This window comes from Cololabis saira, chromosome 10, assembly GCF_033807715.1.
Source record: "Cololabis saira isolate AMF1-May2022 chromosome 10, fColSai1.1, whole genome shotgun sequence".
NCBI lineage: Eukaryota > Metazoa > Chordata > Actinopteri > Beloniformes > Belonidae > Cololabis > Cololabis saira.
In genome coordinates, this window is record NC_084596.1 from 997,716 (window position 1) to 1,015,376 (window position 17,661).

At 41.9% G+C, this 17,661-nt stretch overlaps 1 protein-coding gene across 1 annotated transcript in view; it reads left to right on the forward strand.

The window, feature by feature from the left end:
- LOC133451730 (NACHT, LRR and PYD domains-containing protein 3-like) overlaps positions 1-17,661 on the forward strand; it is a 66,718-nt gene that overhangs the window by 12,708 nt on the left and 36,349 nt on the right. Inside the window, exons 4-5 of the mRNA XM_061730873.1 lie at positions 10,067-10,298; positions 10,399-10,419. Coding sequence (XP_061586857.1) covers positions 10,067-10,298; positions 10,399-10,419 — 253 coding nt within the window. The remainder of the gene's footprint in view (positions 1-10,066; positions 10,299-10,398; positions 10,420-17,661) is intronic.

Genomic DNA, 17,661 nt, shown 5'->3' on the forward strand with positions numbered 1-17,661 from the left:
CTCAAAACTCTAAACAAAAATTGCAAAACTCACACACAAAATGCAAAATCCTACACTCTTGCAAAAGCACACTCTACCTTCAAAACAGTGTTAACTCTTCACTAAATGGTATTTCCTTCTCAAATGCCAAACACATACATCATTTGAGTAGACATTTCTAAGCACCCACTGAACACTGATGTGCAGAATGGAAGACACTATAGTATGAATGGAAAACACTATATGAATGCATCAGTAGAATCATCCATTTGTATGTTCAATGTTACACCTTCAGCTGTTGGATGGAATATATCACCATATAGTATTCTAATGTATAGGCTACTCAAATAGAAAACAACACACAATTCTGTACTGTAACAACAAATAATATTTTACAGTATTTGGACTCAAAATGTGCAGTCCACTGGACATCACAGCAAGCTGTGGATGAAAACTTGACAGAAAATAGAAACAGAACAAAAGTATTAGGCTGAATCCTGCCTTTCATCCCTGGCTGGCCACAGGACCTCATCCACGTCGCAGGCGATGTTGTCCCTGGCCAAGCAGCGGGGGAACAATCTCCTACAATGCTGCATGAAGCCTTGACAGGCCTCAGCAGTGACATCGCCACATGCGTCCTCCATGGCCTGCAGCAGTGGGATCCGTGTCTGAGGATTTCTCTCGTATACCTTCCATCTCCAGGCAGAGAAAAAGTCCTCAATTGGGTTGAGGAAGGGAGAGTATGGAGGGAGATATAGGACATCAACTTCTGGATGGACCCTGAACCACTCACGGACCAGAGCAGCCCGGTGGAAACTGACATTGTCCCAGATAACAAGGAACCTGACCACCTCTGTGTCCTCCATCTGGTCTGGCTGGACAATGATATTGTAGAGCTGGTCCAGGAATGCTAGAAGAAGTGCAGGGTTGTAGGGGCCAAGGGTGGCATGGTGATGGAGGACGCCGTGGTGATTGATGGCAGCACACATTGTTATGTTCCTCCACGTTGGCCAGGGACCTCTGTGATGGCACGCTGGCCGATGATATTCCTCCCTCGGCGCTTTCTTTTTACAAGGTTGAACCCCGCTTTATCAATGAATATGAATTCAATGGCAGATTGCGGATTGCATATTGCACAACAGCCTTTGGAGTTTAGAAATGTGATTGACAGTGTGTTCTGTGTGAACAGCAAGAGAAGGAATTCAGGAAGAGTGTGCAGGGTATTGGGAATTGTGTGTAGTGTTGTGAGAAATGTGTGGTATGGAATGGGAATTTGAGTATATATATATATATATATATATATATATATATATATATATATATATATATATATATATATATATATATACTGTATGTATTATGATGTTCTGGACCTTCGTTTGAGTAAATTTTCTCTAAATGGACCTCTTAAAGTTTTAGTTGAATACCCCTGCTATACAGTGTTACAGTTTTTTTCTGAATCCTTAAGTACATTTTTTGCAACATTGGCTATTTTTGCTAAACTCTACACACAAATGAGAAAACCTTTCACCAAATTCTCAAAACTTTATAGTTCTCTTGCAAAATCAAACACAGTTTGATTAACTCTACACACCTTAGTAAAAATGGTGTTTTCATATCAGACAGTAAACACATGCCATCATTTACTAAGTACATAATGTGCCAACTACACACTAATGGTATGAATACAAAACACATTTGGCTTTTGCTTTCTCTGTGTACAAGTATTGGTGTTTATTCACACTCGTCAAAACAAAGACAAAGCACAGAACGCAAAATAATACATTCACAAAAAAAAGACAATCAGCCTACATCATGCTGTCTCTCTGGGTCCGGCCACAAAATCTCATCCACATCGCATGCAATGTCCTCCAGTCCAAGGCACCGGGGAAAATACCTCCTTGCATGCCGTATCCAGGCCTGACATGATGCCTGCTCAATATCTCCACATGCCTCCTCCATTGCCTGTAAAAGGGCTGCGTGTTGATGGGGAAGGTGGTCGTGGACTTTCCAGCGCCAGGCAGAAAATAACTTTTCAATCGGATTTAAGAATGGAGAGTATGGGGGAGGTTGAGTGCCATGAAGAGTGGGTGATCAGTAAACCAGTTGCGGACCAAAGCAGCCCTATGGAAACTAACATTGTCCCATATGATGACATATCAGGTCTGCTCTGGCCCTTCCTCTTCCCCCTCCTCGTTCTCCTCTTGCTCCTCCTTGTCCTCTTCCTCTAACTTCCTCTAAACCTCTCGCTTCTTCACCTCCACGTCCTCTTCCTCCAACTCTTTCACCTCCACGTCCTCTTCCTCCAACTCCTTCACCTCCACGTCCTCTCCCTCTTGCTTCTTCACCTACACGTCCTCTTCCTCCAACTTCTTCACCTCCAAGTCCTCTCCCTCTTCCTTCTTCACCTCCACGTCCTCTTCCTCTTGCTTCTTCACCTCCACGTCCTCTTCCTCCAACTCTTTCACCTCCACGTCCTTTTCCTCGGCCTCCTCTGATTCTTACTCTTCTTGCTCCTTCCATTGTACTCCACACAGACAGCTTACCTGTGGCTTATTTATAGTGCTTAGGCTGATTGCAAAGTGAACTAATTCTCTAAAATTGTTTTCACATGTGAAAGTGTTCCAGACAGTTGGCAAAATAGTGTAAATAATAGCCATACATGTGTATAATTTTGCTAGGAGTGTTTTGGAAATTTGGCAATTGAGTGTAAGCAGTGAATTGTGCCTACAGTTTTGAAAAGTGTGTGTTACAAAATTACAAACTGAGTGCAAAGCAGTATTTGTGCTTTTAGTTTGGCTAACCGTTGGAACTATTGTAAATAAATAATAAGTTATCATGCTTGCTATTAACAGAACATATGATGACTGGCTTACGCCTGTTACACACTGATAAAACAATGCTGTGTTTAAGTGATTATAAGTACTGCACAAGAAGTTTCCGGATATCAGCATAGAGCAGATATCTGCAGAGAAGAGGAAACTTCTTGTTGCTAAACAAATGAGAACAAGAACAAATCAATGCCTGACTCAATACCTGAATCCGCTGACTGTGACCACTCCTTTCCCCTCCCTTTAGGGGCGCAGTTAGCTATGTAATTTAGGGTACACCCAGAGTTAATAAAAAGCAAGGAAGCAGCAGAGACAAATCAGAGTATGTTGGAGATCTTACAAATCTCGACTGCTCTCCTTGCAAGTAAATTCTAACGTGTTTGTGTCTTTCTTTGTCTCCAGAGAGTTTGATGTTACAAATGTTACGTGCCTGAACCTAACATTTAATTGGTCCTTCGAGCCGGATGTCAATATTATCTGACGGTTCCAGCGGTTTGACGCGAACGCGGTGGACAAGACCTTGGCCAAGGCAGAGACCCTTTTGAAGGGACCAACTTCGGTTGACCGCTGGAGCCCGAGGATTGACGACATTCCGATAGCAGGAGAGCTAGACACAACACAGGGTAAGTCAGCTTTATTTTATAATAATAAGTGAGAAGTAGTTTTTAATTTCCGTTAAAAGTTGTAAGACCAGTTAAATTCCGTGTGGGAGGACGGACTCCCCTACTGAGATAAGTAGTTAAATTCCGCGGGAGGACGGACTCCCCTACCGAGATAAGTAGTTAAATTCCGCGGGACGGCGGACTCCCCTACTAAGTAGTTAAATTCCGTGTGGGAGGGCGGACTCCCCTACTAAGTAGTTAAATTCCGTGTGGGAGGACGGACTCCCCTGGCATAGAATAAGGAAATAAGTGCACACAAAAAAAAAAAAAAAAAGGGGGGTTGTGAATGAATGAATGAAAGGGGTAATATTTCAATGGAAATATTCCCATGTTTAAAAGATGTGAGAACGGGTCAAGTAAAAACTTCGAGAGTAAATTGAAGTCAAACGTCTGGAAATGTATAGAAAAGACAGACCCCAAACAGGTTGAAATACCTACAGATATGGGTGGAAAAGTTTGGTTATGACGGAAAATTAAATTCCCACAAGTTTAACCAAACTTGGTGACAAGATAATTGAAGAAAGCAAGGGAGTTGAAACATGGAGAAAGAAATATGGGTATGAGTAAGTTCACTATTAGAAAGATGTGGCCCAGCGCTGGGAAAACGGAGAGCGTAAGAATAAGAAAGAACAAGGCAAGTGAAGAGAGAGAGAAGGAAGTTTTATAAACGTCAGTAAGAAGGAATAGACGAAGAATGCCTCCTCAACCAGAATCAGGTTGTTGAATTTAAAAGGTAAAAACAATGTATAGTTTAACTGCACTGATAGACAGTTTTACACCTCCCTAAGAGCGGAAAGAGAAAGAAATCTTGGAAAGTAAAATAATAAGTGACTAATCTGTTCCTTATAATGTCAATATATAATGATTAATCACTCAAAAAGAATACATTGCAAAATTTCAGAAATATTAAACTATTTCTGTGAAGAGTTGTTGTTTACACCTGCAGGGAAGCTGTCATGGTGAAGACGGATTTTTATTTCAGATGTACATGCCTTTGACCCACAGTTTTGAAAAGACATACTGACTAGGTAAATTAGAGTTTGATTTCAGCAAGCTTCAGCATTTGTTCTTTGGTACTCGTCATAGTCAAAGATAAAGTGGTTTGGTAGTCAGCACCTTCTGTTTTATTTACATTTTAGAGTACACAATCTACATGTGTTTTTGGAAGTAAGCTTGTCTCTGTATCTGATTGTCTGTATTCGGTGGATAACAGATTTCAATAGACTTTCATGAAAAAGGGCTAAATAGATGAAATGGTTATTTCATCATACCTTTGTATTTTTGTTCAGTCCACAACAGTTCATTCTTAGAGAAACTAAATGTTGATATAATGACTCATTTTCTGAGGCCACTGGGTTTTTTTTGTTGTTTTTTTTGCCTTAGTTTTCTTAAGGAAGTGAAAGAAACTCTTTCCCAATGCAGGAATATTCTCAGGAATGACAGCCTCATCTCAGTTGATAGATTATATGAATTAATATGAAGAAATATGACACTGCAGTGGTAGTGCCTTATAATATGCTCAAGTTAACTTCATTAATGAATGGATTCAGTCATTCATTCTGTGTCATCTCCTGGATAAGGAGAGGACACAAACAAACAGACAAACTGGTTATGTTCTTCATACAACAGCATATTTGCAGATTGTACCGCAACTCATGTTTTGATTAGATATCCGAGGTGTCTTCAGTATTCACGTTCATTGCTCGGGTAGAAGTATAGATACTGGAGTTTGGGGTACTCCTCTAGAAGTTGAAGTATCAACTCAAGTTTTTACTCAAGTAAAAGTATAAAAGTGCTGGTTTCAAAACTACTTAAGGTATAAAAGTAAAAGTAATGTAAGGGGGAAAAAGCCCTTAAGGACAAAAGCCATTGAAAATGAATGCATCTTAGTATAATGCAAATATATCAAGGAACCATATATGTGTACTATTGTGTTTCAGAGAGCAGAAGATATGATGACTAGTTGCCTATAAAGTATTGTAATGGTGCAAAAAGTCAAACTTCAGAGGCATGTTATCATTTATCCTAACCTTTGTTGGAATGTACATCCAAGTTTAGTTGCAGGAATCTGAGGGAACGGATGTAAGAACAAAACTGGACAAGAACATCTGAAACAACCACAACCAAATTCACTCTATCCGGATGGAGCAATTTAACTGGATAGTTTTTTTAAAGGCCGAAATGAAATAGAGTAACGAGGCTGTTTTTAAAATGTAAGGAGTAAAAAGTACAGATAATTGCTTGAAAATGTAAGGAGTAAAAGTAAAAAGTCGTCTGATGTTGTATTTTCTCCTCTTTTCAATAATTAATCTAGTATTTCTTTAGTAGCTGTAAGCCTGAGCTCTATGTCTGTACTGTACAAGCGTATTAAACGTTTAAGCACATTAAAACGTAAGGGTTATGGTTAGGGTTGCCAACCATCCCCTTGAAAAAGGAAATCGTTCCGTATTTATAAATTAAAGTATGTATCCCATAGTGAGCTAAAATGAGACGCGCCTTGTCCCGTATTACTGTGAGAGTAAAAAAAAAAATAGTCATAAAATGCCAATGGAAAATGGCATTGAACTGTTCATAAGTTTTTGTTGTTTTTTTAGTTTTACTACAACTGCAGCCTACAGTCATGCCTTTTGAGGCACAGATATAGATAAAGTTTTCTACAGACTTTCTGGTTGCACATTTGTTATTGCACCATAGAATGTGCAGTATTATGGATGTTCTTCTTTCTTTCTATTGTTTTATATAAATTTATACAATTTTAAGTTAAACAGGAAAGGGTTCTGTTCAAGAAAGACACTTGTTTTGTTTTGTTTGAGCGGCTTAAGTCTGATGACTACTCGCTCGGTGAGCTTTGTGATTGGCAGTAACGGTAATGTGCTATCTTGTATAGAGGATCTTTGGCCTCATGTCTCAAACAGGAGGGATGATAGTAAAAGTATTTACAACCTAAGGCTTTAATCTATACTAAAAGGTTGAAAGGACAAACGGCACCATTAAAAATCGACTGAAAAAATGTATGGAAGAAACCGGTCGAAGTTGGGTTGAATGTTTGGATCTAGTAAAAATGAACTTTAAACATCACCGTTTAAGTACGCCGTATGAGATGTTATTCGGCAGGCCATATAAGCTCCCGGCCTTTAAACAATTCAATGTTATTTATTTATATAAGCATCTAATACAACAGACGTTGTCACCAGTGGGAAACTGAGGAAGAAACAGATTTTATCTGATTACATGAGAGAGATGCTGGAAAAACAAATACATTTGAATGACGAGTCCGATACGCCTATCGATCCACAAGAAGATCAACTAGTGGAACCTGGAGACTGGGTCCTGGTACGGAGCATAAGGAGAAAGAAAAACATTGGCATTCCGCCAAGTGGGAAGTGCTGACGACGCCCAAGGCTGACGACGCCCAAGGCCGTCAAGATAGCAGAAAGGAGTACGTGAGTACACCAATCACATTGTAAAAAGATTATTTCAGAACAACCCTCAAAATAGGAGTCTCTGAGAACAGAGCCTGGTAATAGAGCAGATCTGTCGCCAACTAGAGGCAGGTAGGCTCGAAAGCCAGTGAAGAGCCTGCAGCATTCTCAGGATTAACGAGACCCGCTTAGAGAGGAGGCTGTTTTGAAATAACAACAACAATGATATCCTGGAAAAACTTGTCCAGAAAACAGAGGACATGCGTAGTCCCCTGCAGTCCCCAGCGCTCAGATCTTTAATACACCATGCTGGGGCCTGTTGCTCTGGGCATGGTCATCGGGTGCTGACCCTTATTTCCCAATCATAATGTGTGTAAATGACACCATGAAAAGTACTGACAAACGCAGGGTAAGCAACTACACACAGACAGCTGGAGTGTCAGCCATCAGTGTGTCATAATACCATCAGGGTGTCTTCTACTGACATGGATAGATGGTTCCATGTTGCCATCGGAATTTCAGGACAGAATAACAATTGTATGCTTATGACTGAGCAGGCGGCACAAACCGTGGGACAATGTACAACGTCTAGGAAACTATACCGTGGATGGGTTTGAGGCCGTGCATGAAAAGTTGTCCACAACCTCATTGATGTCATTTCAGAATCGAATAGCATTGGACATGCTGCTGGCGGGAAAAAGGCAGAGTGTGCACTCTGTTTGGTGAACAATGCTGCACTTTCATCCCGAATAATACCGCCTCGGACGGAAGCCTGACTAAGACCATTCAAGGACTTCGAGCCTTAAACGCTAAAATGAAGGAACATTCAGGGGTAAATACCTCCATGTGGGAAGATTGGCTGAACGTGTTCGGATGCTACAAAACCTTGGTAGCCTCGGCGCTCACGTCCATAGCGGTGTTCGCGGCTATCCTCACACTGTGTGGCTGCTGTTGCATTCCGTGTCTCCGAGCTCTCCTCAACAGGTTGATCGTGACGGCCCTTGGGCCTCAACCGCCAGAATCACTACAGGAGACATATCCCCTGCTGGCCACGGATTCCTCGACAACGGACAACGAGGACGACAACGAAGGAGAAGAGGATGATGACATCGACGACTACCCGCACCTGCTGGACCTGTTCCCTGATCTCGGGACTCATGGAGAAGATGAACATTGAAGATCTCTGAGTGTAAATGTGTGACTACAACAGAAATGAACTCCTAGTTGAAAATCTTTTGAGAAGACTAGGTTGTGATATGAAGTATGAGGTGTTATATAAGCATGCATGATAAACAGGAGGGAAATGTTGGAACTATTGTAAATAAATAATAAGTTATCATGCTTGCTATTAACAGAACATATGATGACTGGCTTACGCCTGTGACACACTGATAAAACAATGCTGTGTTTAAGTGATTATAAGTACTGCACAAGAAGTTTCCGGATATCAGCATAGAGCAGATATCTGCAGAGAAGAGGAAACTTCTTGTTGCTAAACAAATGAGAACAAGAACAAATCAATGCCTGACTCAATACCTGAATCCGCTGACTGTGACCACTCCTTTCCCCTCCCTTTAGGGGCGCAGTTAGCTCTGTAATCTAGGGTACACCCAGAGTTAATAAAAAGCAAGGAAGCAGCAGAGACAAATCAGAGTATGTTGGAGATCTTACAAATCTTGACTGCTCTCCTTGCAAGTAAATTCTAACGTGTTTGTGTCTTTCTTTGTCTCCAGAGAGTTTGATGTTACAAATGTTACGTGCCTGAACCTAACATTAACTCAGTGAGTGGTTTTGCTATGTGTGTTAATAGTTTTAGAAATTGTGCTACAAAAACATAATTAGCGCCTAAGCTTTCAGAAAAAACTGTAATATTTAATGGGCCCCGGGCCACTCTGTACTGAAAAAATTGGGCCCCGAGGTCAGAAACGTTAAGAACCCCTGGTCCACATGGATGTTAAAATCACCAACAGTGATTACATGGTTAAATCAACACAGATCAAAGACAACATTCACTGAAATCATCAGGGACGTTTGCACAGTATTTGCATTAAACATCGAGTCCTTGTCACTACGAGTCTTGGGGGAACGATTTCATCAGACTTTAAAGTCTATGTTGTCCAGGTCTGTCTTGAGAGGGATGAGGGTCTTCCACTTTTGCTCTTTGCCTTCAGAGAGACCGCACAGGGATCTCTTGGATTTAGTCCTGCAGCTTTAGTCTTTGGTCGTGGGGTGGGTCGTCCTCTTCAGCTTCTCAAGGGAAAATGGTGGACGGAAACATCTCACACTGAGCAAAATGTGCTAGATTATGTCAGTAGTTTTCAGGAGCGTCTTCATCATGCATGTCAGTTGGCACAAGAGTTATTGTGTTGTGATATGACATCGATGTAGACAATCGGAAGCCCATTACTACCAGACTGGACGCAACAGGGTCAATGGTCCAGCTGACTGCCAGACTCATCTTTGGTTTTACTGGGTTGGCTGGAGTCCACTCCTGTCAAGAAGACCTGCAGGTCCAAATGTGGGCCTGTTGGAGCAGGAAACATCTAAAACACGCAGGGCAGCGACCCTTGAGGGCCAGAGTTGGAAAACACTGGTCTGTAACCCATTTTCAGATTAATTTTTTTTTAAAATATTTTTTATCCCTGATTTGTTTCCCAATTTTGATGTGCCACCCAGTGCTCCTACCTAAGTGACAGTCCTAGGCATTGTCATCCTATACCAACCCCGGGAGGGCCCTGCACTGTGCTCAGGTCTCCTCCTTAACCTGAGGATTGAGCAGCATCTTTTCACCAGACAGGGTGGGGTTTCTCTGGCTGGATGTAGCGCGTGGAAGGATCACGTTATTCTGGCCTGATCCTCCACACCCCATCTGGCGCCCCGGTTGGCCAGAGGGGGCAGTAGGCGGAGTACTGTTGCATGTTTATGTGAGGGTAGCTCACATTAGCTACCCAAGGGAACACAGGGAGAACATGCAAACTCCACACAAAAAGACCTTTCACCAATCCCACCCAGGGTGTTGGCATTGAAGTCATGGGGGAACTAACACGCACTTCAGCGCCCACAGCGTCCCCGGCGGGAATCGAACCCAGGACCTTCTTGCTATGAGACGGCTGCACTACCAGCTGCACCAAAAACTTTTAAAACTTAATTTATCATGATTTCTTTCTTTAAGGTAAAAATGTGGTTGAAGGCCACTTTGAAGAATTTGGACTCCAGTGGGCTGAAGGAATTCCAGTGGTACCTGAATAATGCAGATCAATCAAAGGATGGTTTCAACCCGATCGAACTGTGTTATCTGGAAAAGGCGGACAGATTGGACACAGTAAATCTGATGATGCAGCGGTACTCCTCAAAGACCAGAGAGGTGGCCGAGATGATTTTAAAGAAGATGAAAAGTGATAAAGGTGTGTTGTAGAGAAGGAAAAAACACAAAAACCATTTTACTATGAAGATTTTATCATGTTTAAACAATAACTGATAATAATATGTTTCATTTCATTCCAGTCTCTCCAGCTGGTGCAACAGGTAAATGGTCCCGGTCAGTCGCATTGATTCACTTCACAAAACTCTCCTATGAAATGGGTCTGTTTCCTCCCGTCAGGATGCTCTCGATGGAGTCTCTGTAGAAGCTGCTCCTGATGAGGCTCTGGCCTTCCTCAGTTTCAGGAGGAAGTAGAGGCGCTCTTGAGCCTTCTTGGCCAGTGATGCCTTGTTGGTGTCCCAGGAGAGGTGACGTGCACACTATGGTTGCCACCTTTCAGAAATAGAAATAAGGGACGCCCATTTCAGCAGCACAGGGGACAAGAAAAAGCCCCAAAACTTCTAAACTGCATAAAACATGTCTTTATTTTATATGAAAAAACTAAATGCTTTGATTTCAAGTTTAAAGTGCTTTAATAGCATTGAACTTGCATGACTGTATAGACAGCCAACCATACTAGCAACTGAACTAGCCTCCTATGCTATGTATGTCCACATTAGCCAAGACGTATAATATAGCTACAGGTGAAGAATATGGTGTAAAAGTTAATTTATTTCAACAATTCAACTAGAATATGGTGTAAAAGTTAACTTATTTCAATAATTCAACTAGAATATGGTGTAAAAGTTAATCTCAATAATTCAACTAGAATATGGTGTAAAAGTTAACTTATTCCGATAATTAAACTAGAATATGGTGTAAAAGTTTATTTATTTCAATAATTCAACTAGAATATGGTGTAAAAGTTCATTTATTTCAATAATTCAACTAGAATATGGTGTAAAAGTTAACTTATTCCAATAATTCAACTAGAATATGGTGTAAAAGTTTATTTATTTCAATAATTCAACTAGAATATGGTGTAAAAGTTTATTTATTTCAATCATTCAACTAGAATATGGTGTAAAAGTTCATTTATTTCAATAATTCAACTAGAATATGGTGTAAAAGTTCATTTATTTCAATAATTCAACTAGAATATGGTGTAAAGGTTAATTTATTTCAATAATTCAACTAGAATATGGTGTAAAAGTTCATTTATTTCCATAATTCAACTAGAATATGGTGTAAAAGTTCATTTATTTCAATACTTCAACTTAAAAGGTGAAACTAATATATTACCTAGTTTTATTACATGCAAAGCAGGATATGTTAAACCTTTATTTGTTATAATTTTGATGACGGAATTGTTTATTGATTTCATAAAATATTCTCTAATTTATTTTTTATTTGGGGTTTTCATAAACTGTGAGCCATAACCACCAAAATCATAACAAATAAAGGCTTGAAATATCTCTTGAATGTAGTGGGGAAATAATATATTTGTTTCACCTTTAGTTAAATTTAATACGAATGACGTTTTCCAATATATTCAAATTTTCCGACCTTCACCTGTATATTATGACATCAATAAATAAGAGCATAATATATGTAAGTATTGGTTTATTACGGAACGCAACTTTTAATTCCCAATTCCCAACCCCTACCTGGAGGTGAAGCCCGAGTCCTCCCCGCTGTCTGGCACACACACATATATATAATAATAATAATAATAATAATAATAATAATAATTAAAGCTGCAAGCAGCGATGAACGGGCCCTCGCACTCACGTCCACCGCCCCCCATAAGCATATCAGAAATGACACCACCCACGACTCTCTATGTCAAACCATTCAAAAGTTATAGCAGAAAAAAGGAACAACCAATCAGAAGAAGGGGCGGGGCTAATTCAGGCCAATGAAGGTCAAGGACTTAATACCGAGTCCCATGACACCACCCACGACTCTTTATGTCAAACCATTCAAAAGTTATGGCAGAGAAAAGTATTCTAGGGGGCGCTGTTGAGCCGTTAGGCCACGCCCATTAATGCAAACCATGAAATATCAAATTTATCACCAGGCCTGGCTTGCATGCAAATTTTGGTGACTTTTGGAGAACTATCAAATATGGACCAATCAGATGAAGGGGACGAGCGCTTTTTCGCGTCTAGCGTCGCCACGGTAACACTTTTGAAAGAGAAAAGTAATGTGCGTCGTCGCAGGACAGAGACGAAAATTTTGATGTAAAAAAAAAAATTTCGGCATACAGCCGGTCTCGAACTCCGGACCTCCGGCACCATAGACCGTAATGCTCTGGTTGAGCTAAGACTCAACTATTACTTTTTCTTTGACTTACTGGATTAGGAGAGACCAACATAGCATTATAATGTCTGGAACTTTTTTTCTAATTTTTTAAATATTTGTAAGGTATAAATATTAGTAAAACACTACTATTTTATTATTACTTTTTCTGTAACCATTCTACCGAGGTTCTAACCGGGCTGAGCACGGGACTATTTCTGATGTCACCACATTACAACAGCTGATTGGTCGGGGGCGGGGCTGTCATCACCCTACTCGCCACGGATTGGTCGGGGGGCGGGGCCGTCATCACCCTACTCGCCACGGATTGGTCGGGGGGCGGGGCCGTCATCACCCTACTCGCCACTGATTGGTCGGGGGGCGGGGCCGGCAGACGTTTGAATCAGGAAGCGGGAGTCAGCGCGAGAGCGACTGGCGGCTCGCGGCGATTTTATTATAAAAAAAGGACAACCAATCAGAAGAAGGGGCGGGGCTAATTCAGGCCAACGAAGCTTGAGGACTCATTACAAAGTCCCATGACATCACCCACAACTTCCTATGTCAAACCATTCAAAAGTTATGGCAGATAAAAGTATTCTAGGAGGCGCTGTTGAGCCGTTAGGCCACGCCCATTAATGCAAACCATGAAATATCAAATTTATCGCCAAGTCTGGCTTGCATGCAAAAAATGGTGACTTTTGGAGAACTATCAAATATGGACCAATCAGATGAAGGGGAGGCGCGCTTTTTCACGTCTAGCGTCGCCACGGTAACACTTTTGAAAGAGAAAAGTAATGCGTGTAGTCGCAAGATGGAGACGCACATTTTGAGGTATAACACACCTGGGTGCACGTTACGGTTCGGGCCATATTAATTGCCGAAGGAATGGCATAAATTGCGCCAAAATTACACAATAAATTAAAAATAGCTGACTTCCTGTTCGGTTTCGGCCATGGCTCCAAGAGACTTTTCTTTAAGTTGCGACATGATCCAGGTGTGTACCGATTTTCGTGCATGTACGTCAAACCGTATTGTGGGGCTTGAGGCACAAAGTTTTCCGGGGGGCGCTGTTGAGCCGTTTTGCCACGCCCATTAATACAAACCATGAAATATCAAATTTATCGCCAGGCCTGCCTTGCATGCAAAATTTGGTGACTTTTGGGGAACTATCAAATATGGATCAATCAGATGAAGGGGGGGCGCGCCTTATGGCATCTAGCATCGCCACGGTAACACTTTTGAAAGAGAAAAGTAATGCGCGTAGTCGCAGGATAGAGACGCACATTTTGATGTATAACACACCTGGGTGCACGTTACGGTTCGGGCCGTATTAATTCTCGAAGGAATGGCTCATATTGCTCCAAAATTACGCGATTAATTCAGAATGTTTAAAATGGCCGACTTCCTGTTCGGTTTCGGCCATGGCGCCAAGAGACTTTTCTTTAAGTAAAGACATGATACAGGTGTGTACCGATTTCCGTGCATGTACGTCAAACCGTATTATGGGGCTTGAGGCGCAAAGTTTTTTCTATCTGAACCAATCAGATGAAGGGTGGGCGCGCTTTTTGGCGTCTAGCGTCGCAACGGTAACGCTTTTGAAAGAGAAAAGTAATGCGTGTTGTCGCCAGATGGAGACGCACATTTTGATGTATAACACACCTGGGTGCACGTTACGGTTCGGGCCGTATTAACTGCCGAAGGAATGGCATAAATTGCGCCAAAGTGACACGATTAATTCAAAATGGCTGACTTCCTGTTCGGTTTCGGCCATGTCGCCAAGAGACTTTTCTTTAGGTTGTGTACTGATACAGGTGTGTAGCGATTTTCGTGCATGTACGTCAAACCGTATTGTGGGGCTTGAGCCACAAAGTTTTCCGGGGGGCGCTGTTGAGCCATTTTGCCACGCCCATTAATGTAAACCATTAAATATCAAATTTTTCGCCAGGCCTGGCTTGCGTGCAAAATTTGGTGACTTTTTGGGCACGTTTAGGGGGGCAAAAAGGCCTTCCTTTTGTCAGAAGAAAAAGAAAAAGAAAAAGAAAAAAAATTCCTACAGATACAATAGGGCCTTCGCACTGAAGGTGCTCGGGCCCTAATAATAATAATAATAATTAAAGCTGCAAGCAGCGATGAACGGGCCCTCGCACTCACGGCCACCGCCCCCCATAAGCATATCAGAAATGACACCACCCACAACTTCCTATGTCAAACCATTCAAAAGTTATAGCAGAAAAAAGGGACAACCAATCAGAAGAAGGGGCGTGGCTAATTCAGGCCAATGAAGGTCAAGGACTCCATACAGAATCTGATGACACCACCCACGACTCTCTATTTCAATCCATTCCAAAGTTATAGCAGAAAATCTGGACAACCAATCAGAAGAAGGGGCGGGGCTAATTAAGGCCAACGAAGCTTAAGGACTCATTACAGAGTCCCATGACACCACTCACGACTTCCTATGTCAAACCATTCAAAAGTTATAGCAGAAAATAGGGACAACCAATCAGAAGAAGGGGCGGGGCTAATTCAGTCCAATGAAGGTCAAGGACTCCATACAGAATCTGATGATATCACCCACGACTCTCTATGTCAAACCATTCAAAAGTTATAGCAGAGTCGGGACAACCAATCAGAAGAAGGGGCGGGGCTAATTATCACCAATTATGGTCAAGGACTCAATACCGAGTCCCATGACACCATCCACGACTCTTTAAGTCAAACGTTTCAAAAGTTATGGCAGAGAAAAGTATTCTAGGGGGCGCTGTTGAGCCGTCAGGCCACGCCCATTAATGCAAACCATGAAATATCAAATTTATCGCCAGGCCTGGCTTGCATGCAAAATTTGATGACTTTTGGAGAACTATCAAATATGGACCAATCAGATGAAGGGGGGCACGCTTTTTGGCGTCTATCGTCGCCACGGTAACACTTTTGAAAGAGAAAAGTAATGCGCGTAGTCGCAAGATGAAGACGCACATTTTGATGTATAACACACCTGGGTGCACGTTACGGTTCGGGCCGTATTAATTCTGGAAGGAATGGCATGTATTGCTCCAAAATTACGTGATTAATTCAGAATGTTCAAAATGGCCGACTTCCTGTTCGGTTTCGGCCATGGCACCAAGAGACTTTTCTTTAAGTTGCGACATGATACAGGTGTGTACCGATTTTTGTTCATGTACGTCAAAGCGTATTATGGGGCTTGAGGCGCAAAGTTTTTTCTGCCTGAACCAATCAGATGAAGGGTGGGCGCGCTTTTTGGCGTCTAGCGTCACCACGGTAACGCTTTTGAAAGAGAAAAGTAATGCGTGGTGTCGGAGGATGGAGACTCACATTTTGATGTATAACACACTTGGGGGCACGTTACGGTTCGGGCCGTATTAACTGCCGAAGGAATGGCATGAATTTCGCCAAAATGACACGATTAATTAAAAATGGCCGACATCCTGTTCGGTTTCGGGCATGACTCTAAGAGACTTTTCTTTAAGTTGTGCCATGATACAGGTGTGTACCGATTTTCGTGCATGTACGTCAAACCGTATCGTGGGGCTTGAGGCACAAAGTTTTCCGGGGGGCGCTGTTGAGCCATTTTGACACGCCCATTAATGCAAACAATAAAATATCAAATTTTTCGCCAGGCCTGACTTGGGTGCAAAATTTGGTGACTTTTTGGGCACGTTTAGGGGGGCAAAAAGGCCCTCCTTTCGTCAGAAAAATAATAATAATAATAACGCGAAGAATTCCTACAGATACAATAGGGCCTTCGCACTGAAGGTGCTCGGGCCCTAATAATAATAATAATAATAATAATAACATATACATTTCTGGGCACACACAAATTTATATATATAATAATACTAATAATAATAATAATAATAATAATTAAAGCTGCAAGCAGCGATGAACGGGCCCTCGCACTCACGGCCACCGCCCCCCATAAGCATATCAGAAATGACACCACCCACGACTTCCTATGTCAAACCATTCAAAAGTTATAGCAGAAAAAAGGGACAACCAATCAGAAGAAGGGGCGGGGCTAATTCAGGCCAATGAAGGTCAAGGACTCCATACAGCATCTGATGACACCACCCACGACTCTCTATGTCAAACCATTCAAAAGTTATAGCAGAAAATCGGGACAACCAATCAGAAGAAGGGGCGGAGCTAATTAAGGCCAAAGAAGGTCAAGGACTCCATAAAGAATCTGATGACACCACCCACGACTCTCTATGTCAAACCATTCCAAAGTTATAGCAGAAAAAAGGGACAACCAATCAGAAGAAGGGGCGGGGCTAATTCAGGCCAACGAAGGTCAAGGACTCCATAAAGAATCTGATGACACCACCTACGACTTCCTATGTCAAACCATTCAAAAGTTATAGCAGAAAAAAGGGACAACCAATCAGAAGAAGGGGCGGGGCTAATTAAGGCCAATGAAGGTCAAGGACTCCATACAGAATCTGATGGCACCACCCAAGACTCTCTATGTCAAACCATTCCAAAGTTATAGCAGAAAATCGGGACAACCAATCAGAATAAGGGGCGGGGCTAATTAAGGCCAACGAAGCTTAAGAACTCATTACAGAGTCCCATGACACCACCCACGACTTCCTATGTCAAACCATTCAAAAGTTATAGCAGAAAAAAGGGACAACCAATCAGAAGAAGGGGCGGGGCTAATTAAGGCTAACAAAGCTTGAGGACTCATTACAGAGTCCCATGACACCACCCAAGACTCTCTATGTTAAACCATTCCAAAGTTATGGCAGAGAAAAGTATTCTAGGGGGCGCTGTTGAGTCGTTAGGCCACACCCATTAATGCAAGCCATGAAATATCAAATTTATCGCCAGGCCTGGCTTGCATGCAAAATTTGGTGACTTTTGGAGAACTATCAAATATGGACCAATCAGATGAAGGGGGGGCGCGCCTTTTGGCGTCTAGCGTCGCCACGGTAACACTTTTGAAAGAGAAAAGTAATGCGCGTAGTCGCAGGATGGAGACGAACATTTTGATGTATAACACACTTGGGGACACGTTACGGTTCGGGCTGAATTAACTGCCGAAGGAATAACATAAATTTCGCTAAAATGACACGATTAATTCAAAATGGCCGACATCCTGTTCGGTTTCGGGCATGACCCCAAGAGACTTTTGTTTAAGTTGC